The sequence below is a fragment of the Vanessa tameamea genome, chromosome 21 (assembly GCF_037043105.1).
Source record: "Vanessa tameamea isolate UH-Manoa-2023 chromosome 21, ilVanTame1 primary haplotype, whole genome shotgun sequence".
Classification (NCBI taxonomy): Eukaryota; Metazoa; Arthropoda; class Insecta; order Lepidoptera; family Nymphalidae; genus Vanessa; species Vanessa tameamea.
Window position 1 is genome coordinate 5,895,499 of NC_087329.1, and position 18,437 is coordinate 5,913,935.

Below are 18,437 nucleotides of genomic sequence, written 5' to 3' on the forward strand. Positions count from 1 at the left end.
ACCGAGTATTTTTATTCTAAGCAAGATATATAGAATTATAAAATTAAAAAAAAATTGTGCTATAAATAGAAAAAATAATTATCAGTGTGCAAATATAAAAGCCAGACTTTAAACAATTTAGTTTTACTTATAAACGTTTTTATTCCTCTCTTTCTGTCATCGTTTATTTATCATTCGAAAGAAGAAGACAATGCACTGTTTAACTAATGACTCTTTAAACTTCATCTATTATATTTTTAGCTTAATGCAATAAAATTAAATAAGGGAATGAAGGCTATGACACAAAATTAATAAATAAAATATAGTTATTAAATCTTTAACTGTAAAGTAATTTGCAAGTACGACTTCTTCTTCTTCTTCTTCTTCTCATATAAGGAATTTAATATTTAAAAACAAGGATCCCGAGGTAATAAAATTAAAACTACGAATTAACATTTTTTTCAAACGTTTATTTGTTCATGTCAGGCGTATATCAATAATAGTAAATGTATAATTTAATACTTTAAGCGAAGCAACTAAAGTAAAATTTCCTCAAGGTAAATCTTTAGATTTATCCCCGAACAAACTTTGCCATATCGACCCAACCCATCCAGTTTGAGGTTCCCTGAAAATTTTAAAAATAATATTGTAGAATATATTACATTAATTTCATATAAGTAAAATATGCTTTTAGATACTTTTGAACCATCATTTTACAGGATTAAATTAATATAAATCTTGCACCGGTGAGGAATGTAGATTCTACTACGAAGAACAAGCAAGATATCAGTAGTTACTGTTTTCATTTAATAAAGTTTTTCGTAATATACGAAGATTTATGCACATATTTATATATATAATTTATATGCCCTGTATGAAAATCAACGAATAACTAACTCTAAATAATATTTTTTAGCTGATAATAATATCCTGTACAAAAGAAAATTTAAATTTATACGACGGCTAAGAAAAGCCGTTGGGAACTTAGTTTAGCATTGTTTTTTTTTAAACATGTACAACGATCATTACGGTAAATATGCCGTGTTCCAAATGTTTTATTTCGTATATTTACATAAGAAATTTTGAAACGAAATTATTTTTGATTCAAAAAAAATTTTTTTTTTACGTACTCTTTTTTACAATTGTACATGTTGTTAATTTTTTTAACGTCTCCTCGGCTCAAGCCTTCTCTTTGTCCGAGTGTTACTCCACTAACCTGTAATAAACATATCATTACTTGGAGGTAGAGCTTCGTATACACCACTCTGGGTATTACCTACATATTCTACCGCCAAACAGCAATAATTAGTATTGAAGTATTCCTATTTGAATGAATGAGCCATTGTAACTACTGGCACAAGGATCATAACATCTTAGTTCCTAAGATTGGCGGTGCGTTGGCGATGTAACGAATTGTGTTATTATATTTCTGAGACTGTTAATGTCCATAGGCGATAGTGACCACTCACGTTATCAGATGGCTCATTTGTCCATTAGCCTACTTGTATTATAAAATATAAAAAGTCATAATGATCATTCGATTGTCGTGATGATCGCCAAGCTACTCTTTCTCTTTATTCCCACTCTCGGTAGATACATCTTCAGCTACTCCTTTCTTGTAGATATCACATCACATATTGTCTTTCCTTCAGCTTTATAGCCATTCAAAGCTGTACGTAAAACCTTGTAACATAATATTCATTCGTCCGCATAACCTGTTCATATCAATTTCCTTTAAAATTTTTTTTTTTTGCGTTAGGTATAATTGTATCTGTACGTACCTATATATATATAGATCATCGCTTAATACACATTATAAGAAATATAATACCTCAATATATCTGACACTGATTGCTTTCTTTTGCTTAACAGTTCATGGTAATAATGAAAGTAGTTTACATACGTACCTTGGGTTCAATTGTCTTTTGAGAATTTTTTGAGAAAGCGTGTTCAGAGTAGTGCATTACACTGTTGTAGTCGTATGATATGCCATAGTCATTTGAGCGTTTCGGATCAGCCTTTTTAAAATTATTTTCGGCACCTAAAACAAAATGAGCATGAATCAAAATAATATATTTTAAAAACCCATTTTAATTGACCTCATATGATGAGGCTAAGTAAGTTAATAGATGATAAGACAAATTCAATCTATTTGACAATTAATGATTGAATTAGTTATTTTGCAAACAGTTCTTCCGCAAGCGCAACATAAAAACGCGCTAAAAATTTGTAACTTTATAAATTGTAATAAATAAAAAACAAGTTACCAGTTTTGATATTATTATAGTGTATTTTCACAAAATTATCTCTCTCTGGTCGACTCTGTTCGTGCATGAATCCCACAGCATGTAACAGTTCATGTAAAACCGTCCCTTTTTTAGACAGACAGCCTGGTGCCTGTAAGTTTACCTCTTGACGACCCCCTGGAAATGTGGTTATTAGATAAAATTTCAAAGATATTACGACTTTATTTCAAGTAGATAATAAATTATTGTAAGATTTCATTGACCGTACTATCTACTTTTTATTAGACAAATTATGTTCTTTCTTATGAAATGTTTACTACCTTACGTATATAGTGTACGTTAAGATGTACAAACAAACAGACATTTAAAAAAAAATACAAAAACATATGTAATCCGGAAAACTGAATGATACGAGTCATATTTCTGCGTGTCAAGATATCATAAATATGTATGTTTGGCAGTTACCTCGTTTCTATGCTTTATACTATTTTTATTTTATTTTTTACTGAAACAAACGAGCACCCCATTCGTAAAAAAATCGTTTCATCGAAATAGTAGTTCATATATATCCATTATTACTTTATTAATTATGGTTTCGTAGAAGTGTATACTTTTGTAATTACATAAGCCCCCCGGTGTTGCAGATGTCCATGGGCGGTGGTAGTCACTTTCCATCAGGTGAGCCTCCTGAACGTTTGCCACGTATGATAAAAAAAAAAAAAAAATATGCAATCTATATCTATACTAATTTATAAATCTGTAGTCTGTCTGTTCACCCAATTTTTTTGTCGAATTTCGTCATAAATATTCGTTTTATGACTCACTGACAAGAGTTTAACCATTTTTGAATTTTTTGTCTGTCTCTCCGTCATCTGTATATATAAGCCGGGAGACCTCATGGCAGCCATTAAAAAAAAAATCATTCATTTTGTATTTTTTCTTAAATTCATTAAGAAGCATTATTCAACTGTTTTACGTTAATGTATGTGTGTATGTGTGCGTGCGTTTTGCAATTCAATAGATTATGTATAACTGTCGTATTATCTAGTGTCATTTGTTTTAAAAGAAAATGTTACATTCATTATTACATAATAATTATTTTATTATCTTATATGTTCAATAAATATATTCAAAATAAAAAAGTATGGCTTCCATTTATAATAATAATAATTATTATTATAAATAACTAATATTAGATAAAGTTTAAGACGCCTATCGAAACGGGCGGGTAATAGCTAGTTCATAATAAAAGGTTTAATGCAAAATATCACTATATTTATTAATAGTGTCGCAATTCAAAAGAACTAAAACAAACGAACCAACTTAGTGTACGTCACAGCGACGTTTGACTTTAAGCCTATCGTAATACTACTTTAATAGTGTGCATATTTTTAGTGGCCAACGGTTGGCTATCTAGACATATAAATGAACAAACTATTAAAATAAAATACTCACCAAGTCGCCCAACACTAGACCAGCAACCAGTGTTCGCACTCTTGATTGCGATGTAATCAGCCTGACCTTTGTAGGGGACAAAGCGGAGACAAGTCAGTCTGTGATAGTCAGCTATTGCTCTCATTATTGTGTCACGTTGCTCCTGGTCTATAAACAAAAATAATTACATAATAAAATTTACCTTAAATAATCTTACCTTACAGGGCGCGCACTTAAAATGTGACTTTTAAGAGAAATGACGGTACTAATTATGGAACATTTTTCGAATCAACTAGAACTTTAATTGTAATGAAAATAAAATGCCTTATTAAAAGATATATCGTAATGAAAATGTGACAATATTGAAACACTTAATCCGCAGCGACTTCTACAGACAAACGATGTTGTTCTTCAGAGCATGAATTGAATTACAAAATTTACTACGCAAATGAAAAAATCTGTGTACATTGTCCAGATATGAATAAACGATCTCAATGCAAGTGTGATATCTACCAGGTCGTTAAAAATTTTGTATTTCTTTTATTATTATCATTAAGACGTACTGAATCGTCTATCAATGTCGTAGGGGATAATTCCTTTCGGCCATAGTGATGCTTGATCACGAACACCATTTCTTGTATATTGGGGAATTAATATGTCCCCCTCTGCATACCCTCCCATTTCTTCAGGATTCATAAGAGATGACTCTGTCCAATTTGCTACGGCTTCACCTTTAAAAAATATATATTTAGATGCACAACTTATAAAGAAATCCTAAGTATATTAATTAAAATAAATTCAAATTTTTTTTCTACCACCTAGGTATAAAACACTTCGAACATTACAAATATGTAAGGCACATAACAAATAACTCTTGCTCAATCACCCATCAAATATATTATATCATAACTGATGAGTAAGTAGTAACAGGCAAAGAAACTCAATTGTTAATATAAAAAATTATAACAAAATATTACATTTTTCCGCCATCCGATCTGTGCTAATTCCTTGTCAGAAATTTCTCTGATCCGTTTAATATAAGTTTGTTTTGTAGCAGTCCGATGAAACTGCTTAATTTTATATAAAAAAAATACAACGTCTGAAGCATTATTCTTATTAAATATAATTACGAACATCTTACCACTTTCGTCCTTAGGGTATCCAAAAGCATTTGGTTCTAAGCCAGTGAGATCAATTACGTCGCCGTCGTCTATACTGTTTTCAGTTTCATCGTTAACGATAACCGAGGGATCATCCTCTACAGGAAGACCGTAATAACCAGTAATTAAAATTAAATTTAAAAGTAAATAACCAAATGCCATATTGTTAAGTTAAATAATTATTGTTGTTGTATAAATAAATTAAAATATAATCAAAACTTTCACATAAGTAACTTCAATGTACTAGGCGATCAGGAGTTACAAGTATATATGAAAAAAAAAAATAAGTTTGCTCCATTTATATAAATTAGTGTTAACCGTCTAAAGTTCATTACACCTTTCTGATAAAGGATATACGACATATGTACTCTGATAAAGAGTGCCTTGAAGTTTGTTTTTTATGTGTTTTAGTATTTTGATAGACAAGATCGGTCTTGTTTATTTCCTCATTTTTTCGACTGATTAAAAAACTACCGGAATTTGTTCAATTATGAATAATTTAATATTATTTTGTGTGATTTTTACATTTTTATTTTCGAATTATAAATAAATTATTAAATAACTTCTTACTTGATTAATTATTCTTATTTCAAACATTCTTGAAATAAACTGTTGATCTCGATCTCAAAACTGAAAAGTTTTTCATGAAATTTTAATCAAATAAATTATATATCTAGTTATTGTGTTTGTACTAGCTTCCCGCTCCGACTTTGTCCGACTGAAATAAGAATTTTATATACTTCCCGATCGCAGTGACACCTACCGTCTAAAACATCCAACGACTTAATCAAATACGCTCAAAAATTTCATCGAAATCATTCAAGCCGCTTAGAATAAATTTAGGTACATGCACACGTGCATAGGATTTATAAATATATAAAGATTGTACATAAATATATTTATAAAATAATTTATTCAAATACAATCAGGCACAAATGCTAGTAGCAGAACGATAATGACATCAGATGATTTAAGTTGCCAAATAAATTAACAATTTAATCGTAATAAGGAAACACATTTCATAATATTTTGAAACGTGTTATCAGTAGTGTTTACATAAAGTACTGCAGTATCTACCGGATGCAAACTTGAAACGAGTGACATCCGATGTATGTTACTCAGAGAAATGTACAAATGTTTAAATATAGATTAGTTACGTTTAATGTTTGTTCGCCCGGCTCCTACAAAGAGCCGTACCCGACGAACCGGTCTGTACAATAGCGTCTCACCGCGGCCGACCGAAAGGAAATCCCAAGCGGGACTTATCCTGACGGCCCCGACCGCGAGCGAGGCGTCTAGACTACGTTTTCCACCCACGACCGCAGGTCGCTCGCTGGACCTCCCCGAACGGGGTCTCATCCGGTGCGCTTGATCGGATCATGGGAGTCTACGCGGTCACAGACCAGACTCGCCGAAACAAACCACAACAACACAGAACACCGACAACCCGTCAGAATGCCGAATACCGCTTCTTCTCCACTCTTCTCTACTTGCCACCCTCACCCATCTGCAGCCTTCACCGCCAACGATGGAACTGATCTCAACGAGACACGCATACGCAAACACACATTTGGCAGCAGCAAGATGTCTCCGAACCTTCCTTCTGTACCACGACATCTGTCGTGCGCAGACATTCACAGAGCAGGTCGTTCGCTGGACCTCCCCTTACGGGGTCTCATCCGGTGCGCTTGATCGCTCTGAGAATGTACGGAGGACCAAGAGATGTCTGCAGCACACGCCACTAGGGTACTTCCGCTGGAATTACCCGACCTCAACGACCCGTCCGTAGTAACGGGCAAATCACCCGGCTCCTACAAAGAGCCGTACCCGACGAACCGGTCTGTACAATAGCGTCTCACCGCGGCCGACCGAAAGGAAATCCCAAGCGGGACTTATCCTAACGGCCCCGACCGAGAGCGAGGCGTCTAGACTACGTTTTTCCACCCACGACCGCAGGTCGCTCGCTGGACCTCCCCGAACGGGGTCTCATCCGGTGCGCTTGATCGGATCGTGGGAGTCTACGCGGTCACGGACCGGACTCGCCGAAACAAACCACAACAACACAGAACACCGACAACCTGTCAGAATGCCGAATACCACTTCTTCTCCACTCTTCTCTACTTGCCACCCTCACCCATCTGCAGCCTTCACCGCCAGCGACGGAACTTGATCTCAACGAGACACGCATACGCAACACACATTTGGCAGCAGCAAGATGTCTCCGAACCCTCCTTCTGTACCACGACATCTGTCGTGCGCAGACATTCGCAGAGCAGGTCGTTCGCTGGACCTCCCCTTACGGGGTCTCATCCGGTGCGCTTGATCGCTCTGAGAATGTACGGAGGACCAAGAGATGTCTGCAGCATACGCCACTAGGGTACATCCATGGAATTACCCGACCCCAACGACCCGTCCGTAGAAACGGGCGGCGAACAGGATACCGCAGTAGATAGGGCACGGCCCTAGGAACTGCCATCACCATTCCCCATTACCAGGGGGGTGCGTGAAATACCACGATAATGTTTGTATCACTGGTGATGGTGTTGTTCTTCTGAACGACTCCGGCCACGATTTTTTATTTCAAATTGATAGGCACTCTTCCCAACGGGCCACCTGATGGTCAACTGCCCAAATACATCGTCTATTCAAACTCACTCTAAACCGGAACACAAAATTAAGGTTAAATTATTATTAGATAACTGTTGAATAAGGTTAATGTTATGTGATCCATCAGAGTGAACTACGTTTTTAAGCTGGAAAAGGATTGTTTTTGAATATCTTAGGTAGGTGGACTGGGTCTCCAGATGGTAAGTGGCTATGTGTGGTAAGTATCACGTGCCTATAGACATTGGCGCTGTATAAAAAGTTAAAGATTTCTGATTTGCCCAATGCGCCACCAATTTTGGGAAGTGAGATGTGATGTCCGTCGTAGTTACACTGGCTCATAGTTCAAGTCGAATCAAAACAATTCTGTTTCGCTCGTTGACGGTAGAATATATATATGATACGGTACAAATACAAAGGAAATCTCTAAAGTAATCTAAGGAAGTCTCCTTTCATATTTATTATGTTTTATTAAATAAATTGTATTTAAATAGTTATATACGTGTTATTTTTTTTAATTAAGATCGTAAATATATCCCATACGGGACCCCTATTTTACATTTTATCTATGTTTATTGTTAAGACTTCTCTATTTGAATTAATTTGGTATTATCCACTATCTTAAAGAACTAAGATAGTAATTTTATGAGCCAGTTGATTTTATTTATGTAAAACGGAAACCGTTAAGTTAAATGGGTTGTTAATTTTGAGTAAATACAAAATCCATATAAAATGGAGCATAATAAGAGTTGAGATTTTTAATAGTTAAAATTCAGAGGTAATGGCTGAATAGCTACAACCTTGTCTTGTTCAATCAAAATTATAGACTAAAAAAGTTGAAAAGTTTATGAAAATAGTCGTCCTGACTTACAATTTAATCTATAATACATAGAAATTTAAAGGAGAATTCTTGATCGTCTAATGTTAAGGTGCGCCGATGAATATATTGTGAAATAAAGATTTTACTAGGTTTGCTCCTATTAAAATTATTTCCCAATTACTTTTGAGGTTTTCAATCAAATTCAGGTTTAGCTTGATAAAAAATATAGTCTCTCATTTAAACATACATGGCATTGTAAGAATATAATACTATTTAAAATTGAGTTTGTTGATTTTAATATAAAAATAGTCCTCAAACATTTTATCTACAATTCAATATCCTTTTATGGAAAATTAATATTCCATAGAATTAAACAAAATATATCAACAGCGAAACGGTCCATAGTCCTGTCTTAATAACACTGCCTGTTTTAGTTTTATTCAAAAAAACTAAAGGGTTAGGCTTAGTGCAATGTGATTAATGTTTTTTTTTTCTATTTAATTCAACGTCAAGTCTAAATATCGTACCATTCACTTCACTAATTACCCCCATACTATATCTTGGTACTTGGCATTGCGTCTCCGAGTGTAAACATTTAATGACTTAAGTTGGGTTTTATCTAAATTATTATGAAAATAGTTATAACAAATAAAGGTAGTGAACTTTTATTTACGCCAACGCCTTCAATGAACTTATAATTTATATTTACTAATTTCCATAACAAATCTCTAGGCATTTTGAAGATCTACAATTTCCTCTCAGACAGCCCATGAAACGAGTAAAAACATGCTTTCACCATTCATTGTTTTTGTTAATAATTGTTAAAAACAAGAGTCAACTTCTGAGAGCCCACTGCATAAAGTTTATAGTGATTCAATAAAAAAACGAGCATTAAAGTGTATTCGTCGTGTATTCGAAAAGGTGCGCACAACGCCGATGCCCGATACCTCCTCGCGGTCTACTTCGCCCGAACGGGTTAGCGGAGGCACTCTCCACACTCTCCCACTCCGCGACCTACTTCCGAGACACGACCCTCTGGTCTTGCACTACCTGCATCAAATGCCTTCAGGTGACCTTGATAACACCGATTTTTATGTGCCTGTATAAATTAGGCTAATTCTTAACAAAAGCATTCAAACATGTTTACAAAGCGATCTCACAATATATAAAATATTGTAATGAATAGAAACGTAATTATTATTACTTTTACATTGAAGCATTTAGATCAATTAAATTATTAAAAAAAAAAACAAAGAAACTCATAAAAAAAACAATGTATTTAAGATGTATAATGTCAAATATTAGCAGAAAAGATCGTTTTAAAATTGTTTAGTATTTTAATTAATGCCGAGTGAAGTTGGAATATTTATAAACATTGTACAAATATTACAAATATTGGACAACATCGCATACATTACTCTGATCCCAATGTAAGTAGCTAAAGCACTTGTGTTATGGAAAATCAGAAGTAACGACGGAATATCAAAGTTATATATTAAGATGACACATTAATTTCTATTTCGACATCATAAATCATCCTACACTTGATTATGATTATTGTAGTCACTTTCCATCAGGTGAGCCTCCTGCTCGTTTGCCACCTCTACTATAAAAAAAAAAATATATATGAGGTAGGTATATAAAATCACAATATAATTATGTCGTCGGTGTGAAGACGTTTGAAATATAGGAAGTGGACTTCATATTGCTTAGTAAACTACTTAAATGTAAATCACATCAAATCGAATGTTAGTGCTTAAGAGTTCAATGTATAGAAGCATTGCATCATTGCTTTTTTTATTTAAAAAATCAATATGTTTAACAATTTTGATGAACGTTATTATTTATAATTATCGATGTAATCAAATACAGTATCATTATAATTCTAGATATAGCTTTATAGAAAATACATCACGTATAAAGTGACGCTATAAAGAACATGTTTTGCGTGAAGCATCCTCTTCGTTTAACGTAACATTTGCAGAATACCTTTGAAATATTCGTGAGTATATTTTATACTTTTAATCATAATTATCTTAAGCTTATATATAATTTACATTGTTTTAATTGTTCAATAACAAAAATAAATGTAATTTATATATTTCATGAGCGATTACTCGTCGTTAAATTGATCGATTCATCCACGTCTTCACGACGTATGAGATTTCGGTGTTCACGTTGCAATAAAATAACCATTTTGCTTTAGAAAAAAAAACTTTATTATAATAGACAATATTTTTCAGAACATGGAACATACTAGGGAGCGATACGAAGTCGATGACAAATTGTTTGTGAGGATAATGCAAGTTTCTCGTTTTTTTGGCATTGCTCCAGTACGATTTACGAAAACACACGCACACACATTTATGTATATCTCTCGTTTTTTTCTGGGATTTGGAATAATATGCAACATCATCGCCTGTTAGTATTTTATATTTATATAATTTTAGTGTAAATATAAATATCATTTGAACCGAATTTCTGTTTTAAAACTTTTAAATAGATCTCATAATCTGTAACAAAAAAAAAAATTTTATTATACCAAACAATATTTTCCGATTCACCGAATTAGTTTAAACGTATTTCAATATTAAAAATATCATACATTCGGATTACACGATCATGTATGTATGTCCAGACTGGTTCTACCAACCGCTACTATTTTTTTATTGATATAATATTACTCTGTCTCTCTCTGTATCTCTCTCTCTCTCTCTCTCTCGTCACTAGAGACGCACTTGTTCTATAGCTTTATTTGATTTATTACCAAGAATGCAAGAAACCCGATGATAAAAATAATCACATGACAAAATGAGAACAGCACTCTTATTAAATTCGATTTAAACGTGTAGGTATCCCAAGTGTAAATAAAACAATAAAGCAATAATAAAACAATTCTATTTTTCAGATAGTTTTTTATTTTACGATATATTTATTCAACAAGAAATCCATATAGATTCTGGTACCACTGTTTATGAGAAAATTATATTTTTCGTATTTTGGGCGGGCAGCACCGGTACATCAATGCTTCTGGTTAATCGCGGCCTGGTTTATGGTGTAAGCAGAATGAGAAACTTTTTGTACTGCGTTGATCAAATACAAAAGGTAATGTATACAAAAGTGGTTAAAATCACGTAAAATACACGAATTCGTTCGTCTGTCCTCAGTTAAATACAAACATTTCAAAGAATAAACAAAATTTCAGAGTTAAAATGTATTTTACTATATAGTGCAGTGATGGATCTTAGCAAACCAATGATATTGATAGGAAAGTATAGTTGTAGTATAAGGGCTACCTGTTAATAAAATTTCCGTATTTTTAGGTAACAGGTAAATATATCAACGCTTCATAATCGAGAATTATGAAGCGATTAATTATGCGACCTAATTGATGGAAATCGTCGTGTGTCCAAAAAACAGAGTATAAGAATGAAAAAGCCTCATAACTTATCATCATTCTTAACATTGAATACCTTCTTCCATGCTAAATATCTTTAACCATTGTTAAATGCAGCTTTGAAATGTAGGCTTATCTTAAAACTCATCTTTTATAGGGATATACATGGTGCTCGGTATATCTAGCTATTAATTTTATCAAATTGTCTCATGTTGGAATTTATCTTCATCTTATTCGGTATAATTTCCATCACTATACTGTATACCGATTTTGTATATTTATAGACATTTTGGTGACTCCTTGTCAATAAAATGTTTATAAATATATACGATAATTGGGCGTATATTCAAACGATTAATCACAAATCCAGTAAGTTTTTAATTAAAAAAACAATTACACCAATAAATTCACAATAGTCATCAATGTCGATTTGTTAATATATCATATACACAAATACAAGTAAATCATTGAATCTACTACGTGCGCCGGAAATCTTGAATGTCACCGTCGATTCAAGATGGCCGCCCTGCTACCATAGACGCGACGCTTCGCTATAGCGCCGTTCCACTAACATGACACTCTTTTACGACCAGTGTTAATAATACAAAACGACGCACCATGCGCCGTCATATTAAAAAAAAAAAGATTTTTTATTATTTATTTTTAACATGTTTCAAATTTAGTACAGCAGTTATTATTAATAGGAATTTAGGCTGTTAAACTGTGTCAGTAGCTGTTCTTGTCGGCCTCTATTCTCAGTTAGTTTGTCTTTTTCATTAAAAAGCTAAATACAATATCAGTAGTTACACTACAATTAACGTGCAATTTTTTTATCACTTCGCAACAAAAAAACACCTAATTAACAACTATTAAAATAATTATTTTACAGATTAAAAAGAGAATTGGGAGCGAAGATGAGTGTAAAATCCAATCATGGCGACTTTATTTATTTAATTTCATATATTTTGTTGTATTATATACATTACTACATTTGGATTTTTGGCTCTACAATTCTCGTAAGCAAATTTGATCACTTGTTGTTCCTTATTTACATTTTTAAGATTCAACAATTACTACTAAATGTAACTAAACCGATGATTGCGGCTTCAAACCCAAGCACCACTGGATTTTCATGGGCTTAATTTGTATTTGTAATTGTACTCGTGCTCGCCGGCGAAGAAAACATCGTAAGGAAACCTACATGTGTCCAACCAATCCACATTGGAGCAGCATGGTAGAATAAGCTCTAAACCTTCTCTTCAAAGGCAGAGATGACCTTAGCCCACCTTTGGGATATTTATGATGTAATGTTACTTTATATATATTTTTATTCCTAAATAATTACTCTTAGCTACCAGTAGTTACTATGTAATCGCCGAGAAAATATATTTCAATGAATTAGCTCTTATTGGTACCACAAGTTACCATACGAAACCATAAAAAGGCACGAATTCAGGTCAAGACCAATGGTACTAAATTAGAAAAAAAAAAACTTAATTTCATATAATTATCGTTGGAGACAATATTCTCCTTACTCTTTTAATTTTGATATCTCATACATATCTCCCTGCGGATATTGAATGGATAATATCGTATTTTTATTTTAAGGTTATGTTTTCTTCCTTCAGTATGTTGCGTTTAATTGAATGAAACTTGCATTTTCAGGGAACTCGAAACGACTTTACTTTATCTACTTCATATATATTCTTACAATCCTACTGGAATTTCAGTTTATTGCCGTTGCTATTTCTATCAACTCTGCTTTAAGCGCTATCAATAAAAGCCTTCAAGAGATGCTGAAGAAGATACACCTTGAATGTTAGTACATAACATTTCTAAATGCCTGCATTTATACTCAGACATTTCACAAGCTTATTTGTAATATGCCGAATCTTTTCTGACTTTGAAACACGATTTTTTTTTCTCCTTTACACAGTACATGTCAATGAAATGTACCCAGTCCCTGGGGGGCGGAACTGGGTTAGCCTAACGTTTACCCGCTCTGCTATCTTTTTTTGGACTTTAACGGTCACTCAAAATAAGGTTTCTACTCTCCGTGACTAGCATTAACTAAACGACTATTCGTATTCGTGATGTCTCGTCCAACAAAGTGATTATATACTGTTTTTGGTAGATTTTTCTTACTTGACAGTTCAGGGCTATGGTTCGAAAACTATGGTTTCACCACCCGATCGCACCGATATAAGTATCGCTCTGCTTTCGTCTGTTGAAGGACGATCCGTTAGGTATACACCTCACCACCGTCAGCTTTAGAATTTTATATAATCGCTTTTATATGTCAAAATTCCCATTCCCAATTACCATTATGTCGGTACGGTTTTATCCACTATTCCGGTATTTTAGACACGCCCCCGGTTTCTTACTGAGTTAGTTATATATTGAAAATAAAAATCGATTTATATGATGAATACCCAAAATCTATATTTAATCTACTACTTTTTAAAAAATCCGGACTAATTTCTTTCATATAATAGCAGAAATTCATCAAACGGGGACGCCTAACCTTCAAATACCTGTGAAATCCATTAACGCAGCTATAGATCTAATTGGAATGACTGACCAATTATATCCAGGTGAGAATCTAATTTATTCACGATATATGCTTTAAATTTTTTATTTATCGAAAGAAGTTAGACTTAGTTGCCCCTTTAAAGAATATATTATAAGTCATAGTAGACGATAAATTAAAACAACACATTTCAACTCAATGTGTAAGGTTAAATAAAAACATTGATTGTAATAGAAAATAATACTTTCACAGATATTAAAGTAACGCAGAGAATAAAGATTGCCCAAAAACTTCGTGAAATCACCCATTCCTTCGTCTCAACGAGTGATGTTTTGAGAAAGCTGAGCAGTTCAGAGAGTGTCGCTTTATTTCTACAACTGACTATATTTACATTCGATTTAACATTTACCGTCTATGTTTTGATACAAATGTTAAACTTTGATGGTAATTCATTTGTTTACACAAAATAAGATGATTTAATTTGAAAACATTATCTCCTAAAATATTTTTCAGATAAGTGTTACAAACATAACATAAAAAAAGTTGTACAGATTGCTTGGTTTATATGTCATACCATTAAAATAGTGTTGCTTGTGGAGCCATGTTATCGGACTCAAGAAAAGGTATGACGAAATCCAATTTAATTTAGTGAAAATTATACAGTCTCTGTACGTCATGGATAAAATAAACAAGAATTTTGAGAAAAAGGCGGTCAAAGTAATGCTTTCACCGCCGTTTACATGTGCCATACTGTTCCTGAAATCGCAATCGATTAAAAGCTATATCATTCATTGATCTCACTCGATTGGGCGTTACCGATTATATGCCCCGTACAAATCTTACACCCTCTGTGCCCTATATTTGCATGAGAAAAGTGTCACTAGTCTGTTCAGCACAACATCTCGTTTCCCACTTATGTATTTAGCGACAATGGGTTTGCATCACGATTTATGCACATCATATACGTAAAAATAAACATTAAAAATGATCATCATCATCTCAGCCGGAAGATGTCCACTGCTGGACAATGGCCTCTCTCGAGGAGCTTCACAACGGCCGGTCTTTCGCTACACGCATCCTGTTGATCTCACAAGATCGTTCACCTTATAGGAAGCCTGCCCACGCTGTGTTTTCCGGTCGCCACTAAGAACTTTGTTGCCCCAACTAGAGTCGGTTCCACGAACTATGTGCCCCGTCCACTACCGCTTGCGGGCAAAAAATAACTAAATACTAAAATTAATTTATTATAAAAATAAGCCAAAGTTTCTTAGGTATTTATATTATTCATATGCTGATGTCAATAAAAATAGTTGTCATCGTTAGCTTAGGAGCAAGATGCGAATATTTACGTATAGAGATAGTACTTCGCTTATTTATTATCCATTACTTGTAATTGTTTTTAATATTTTGTGAAATTAATAGGAATTGTTTTAAATGTTGTAAAAGACCTCATGCATTTTGACCCAAAAGAAAGAAAGAAAGGCCGGGTATATAAATGATATAGTATAATGTTAGAAATTGTCAAAATATTACTTATTAAGACACCAATCCGGCCGTAGCCGTATTTGAGTTCATAAATCTATTATTTTTGTGTTAAACAAAACTATGAACTATTATTTCCTATTCCATTCCATTCCTTAATTTTTTTTGTTGTTTATTATTATTTGATGAATTAAAAAAATATATACGTAATCATCTTTTTTACACAAAACTTAAGCACATTTTTTTTTATATTTCTCTTTTATAAAAAAAGATACAAAAGAAGTTCATCTCACAATATATATTAAGTGTCACTAATTTTAAAATGAATAGAAAAGTTAATCATTTTAATTTTTTACATTTTAAGTAAGGATTAGGGACATCGAAAACCACATGTAAACATTTGTAACGGACTTGTTCGATTTTTGTTAATATAAAACATTATCTATAACATTTTAAGGATCTATTAATATACATGTAGGTCTCCAGTACACGCTTTTTGGTGGCTCGCGTTATGTGCTACGTGACCTCAGAAGGTGACCCTTTGCGAGATGAAATTGATGATTTTGTCAAACAACTAGCGCTTAACAATTTATCTTATTCTGCTATGGGAATATGCAACATAGGTAGACGTATTATATCCACGGTAAGTGGTAGGTCTATTGTTAGAATAAGCGTATTGTATAATAAATTACGACGTAGACATAATTATAGACGATATTTATATACTTTTGCACATTTGGTTTAAATTAATTTTAATTTTATGTGAGGTGCATTTGACAGATTAAAAAGTAGCCCTTGTACTATTGCAGACTATGTTCTATCTCTGTGTCAGATTTCATTCAGATCCGTTCAGTCGTGATCGAGTAACTATCATCTATCCATCCAAACTATTACTTTTATAATATTTTTAAGAGAATAGGATTCGATTTTAAGTACAGTGATGAGTTAAATTGCATCTTCACAAGTCGAAAAATTCGAGTAACCGTAAAATTGATATGTTGCCAACCATGTTTCCGACGCCTCAAAATTAAAAACCCTTCCTGGGACAAAATAATAAAATTCAGATTTTTACATTGCTTATTATAATAAATTATAATTATTTCTTGGTTAAAAAAAAAACATTGATTATATCTTGTTTAATTTTTTGTTATTATCTTAATTAGGTTTAATTACCTTTGCTATCATATTTATTAAGAGAGTAAGGACTAAGCTTTTTTTGTTTTTTTTTTATTGACTTTGCATTTAATTTAATCTTGTAAAACGACGATTTAATATTAATTCCAGTAGTCAACTGTGGTTTTGGTAAATATTGAAATTTTAATTTCTTGTATATTTATTTTGCAGATTATTGGGAGCGTCACAACAATTTTAGTCTTTCTGTATCAGTTCTAATGTGTTAATATGAGTAACTGTACTATTTCATCGGATGTTTTTAAATACCAACGCTATTTTTAATTTAGTTATTTCTGCCTTTTTGGAAACATAATTAAAATAAATATTACATTCGTTTATTGTTTCATTGATTACATTTTTATTATTTTTTCCTAACCAACTCTTACACAATTTATTTAGAATCTAGAGACAGAATATTTATTACATTTTTATTAATATCGAGTACCTATATTATTTTCATATCAACGAAATTTGAATCGTATTTTTTAGTATCCCAGAACTAGATGGAATCCGTTTACACTGAAAAAAATAATCTGTTCAATTCAACGGAACATACCAGAGTAAAACAAACAATACATTCAGCAGTTGAAATAATACAGGTTCAATATTAAATTAACCAAAGATGTATCCACATATCTGCTATTTTAACGAAATGAAGGAAGTTTTTATGTTCCTTAAGTACGTTTTAGTACCATTTGTGTCTGCTTATATAAATATCTTAGTTTTACTAAATTACATGGGTTTAAGATCTCCGAAAACTTTGACGAAAATGACTAGAGCGTTGTCAGATGACCGAGCATCATTATTATACTGAATTGAAATTTTGACAGAAAAAATTAAATAAAAAAAGTATTGTATATAGTCTATAAAATAAATTTAAATATAAAATGTATAATATGAACAACAGTTTTATTGAAGTCGAGCACATACAGGGCAAGCTAGTAATTATTAAGATAATCAGTAATTTTTATTCGGCCATCGTCGATCCTTTGATACGGACAATATATAATATATTTTTTATTTTTAGTTTTAAAATAATAATAATAAGGCTGATAATATCTTCAACCCCATATCACACATATTTATTAAAGTAAAAATGCTTTCTTATACTTAACAATGTTAAAAAATATAAATGTCTTTAACATTTCTTAACATTCAATCGCAGTGGTCAATAGAGTGCTAATGATTAGTTTGCTGACTTTTATTGTACAGGCGACATCATAACAATGTTTTGTTTTTAAATAAAGAATTATAAAATGAACTCTATGCAATGTACTAAGAGAATAATTTTGATGAATGTCATTATTTATACATTATTACCAATAATTAAATGAATGCATTGAATTTTTATGATAGATGAATAAAGATAAAATGCTTAGTGTTGCATCAAGTTAAATGCTAAAACTTTTTAATATTTTCCATAAAACATCCAACTTCGCTTCACGTAATATCAGCAGAATATCTTTGAAATCTTTGTAAGTAGGTATATACCTACTAATATTATAAATTCGAAAGTAACTCTGTCTGTTACCTATTCACACTTAAACTGCTGAAACTATTTAGATTAAATTTGGTATGGAAATAGTTTTAATCCCGGGAATGGACATTGTAA

General features: G+C 32.4%; 2 protein-coding genes across 2 annotated transcripts; one reads left to right on the forward strand and one right to left on the reverse strand.

Moving 5' to 3' along the window:
• Window positions 1-465: 465 nt before the first annotated feature.
• LOC113395550 (zinc metalloproteinase nas-7-like) lies at window positions 466-5,063 on the reverse strand. Its single transcript, XM_026633157.2, has 7 exons — window positions 4,801-5,063; window positions 4,223-4,390; window positions 3,681-3,827; window positions 2,247-2,402; window positions 1,887-2,020; window positions 1,110-1,195; window positions 466-604 (listed from the first exon to the last, which is right to left on the reverse strand). Exons 1-7 carry the CDS (start codon window positions 4,979-4,981, stop codon window positions 532-534), a joined length of 945 nt encoding a protein of 314 aa, XP_026488942.1. The 5' UTR covers window positions 4,982-5,063; the 3' UTR covers window positions 466-531.
• A 9,009-nt stretch (window positions 5,064-14,072) lies between these two features.
• Window positions 14,073-17,062, forward strand: LOC113395586 (uncharacterized). Its single transcript, XM_026633208.2, has 5 exons — window positions 14,073-14,234; window positions 14,423-14,614; window positions 14,684-14,793; window positions 16,131-16,295; window positions 16,997-17,062. Exons 1-5 carry the CDS (start codon window positions 14,213-14,215, stop codon window positions 17,042-17,044), a joined length of 537 nt encoding a protein of 178 aa, XP_026488993.2. The 5' UTR covers window positions 14,073-14,212; the 3' UTR covers window positions 17,045-17,062.
• The last annotated feature ends 1,375 nt before the right edge of the window (window positions 17,063-18,437 follow it).

Bases quoted from the DNA above. Each gene is read 5' to 3' on its own strand.
- LOC113395586 (XM_026633208.2), top strand. From the start codon at position 14,213: ATGACTGACCAATTATATCCAG. The intron at 14,235-14,422 runs GTGAGAATCTAA...ATACTTTCACAG, and splicing joins GACTGACCAATTATATCCAG to ATATTAAAGTAACGCAGAGA. The intron at 16,296-16,996 runs GTAAGTGGTAGG...TTTATTTTGCAG, and splicing joins GTAGACGTATTATATCCACG to ATTATTGGGAGCGTCACAAC.
- LOC113395550 (XM_026633157.2), bottom strand. From the start codon at position 4,981: ATGGCATTTGGTTATTTACTTTTAAATTTAATTTTAATTACTGGTTAT. The intron at 3,828-4,222 runs GTACGTCTTAAT...TTTTGTTTATAG, and splicing joins CGACATTGATAGACGATTCA to ACCAGGAGCAACGTGACACA. The intron at 1,196-1,886 runs GTACGTATGTAA...TGTTTATTACAG, and splicing joins AAAAGACAATTGAACCCAAG to GTTAGTGGAGTAACACTCGG.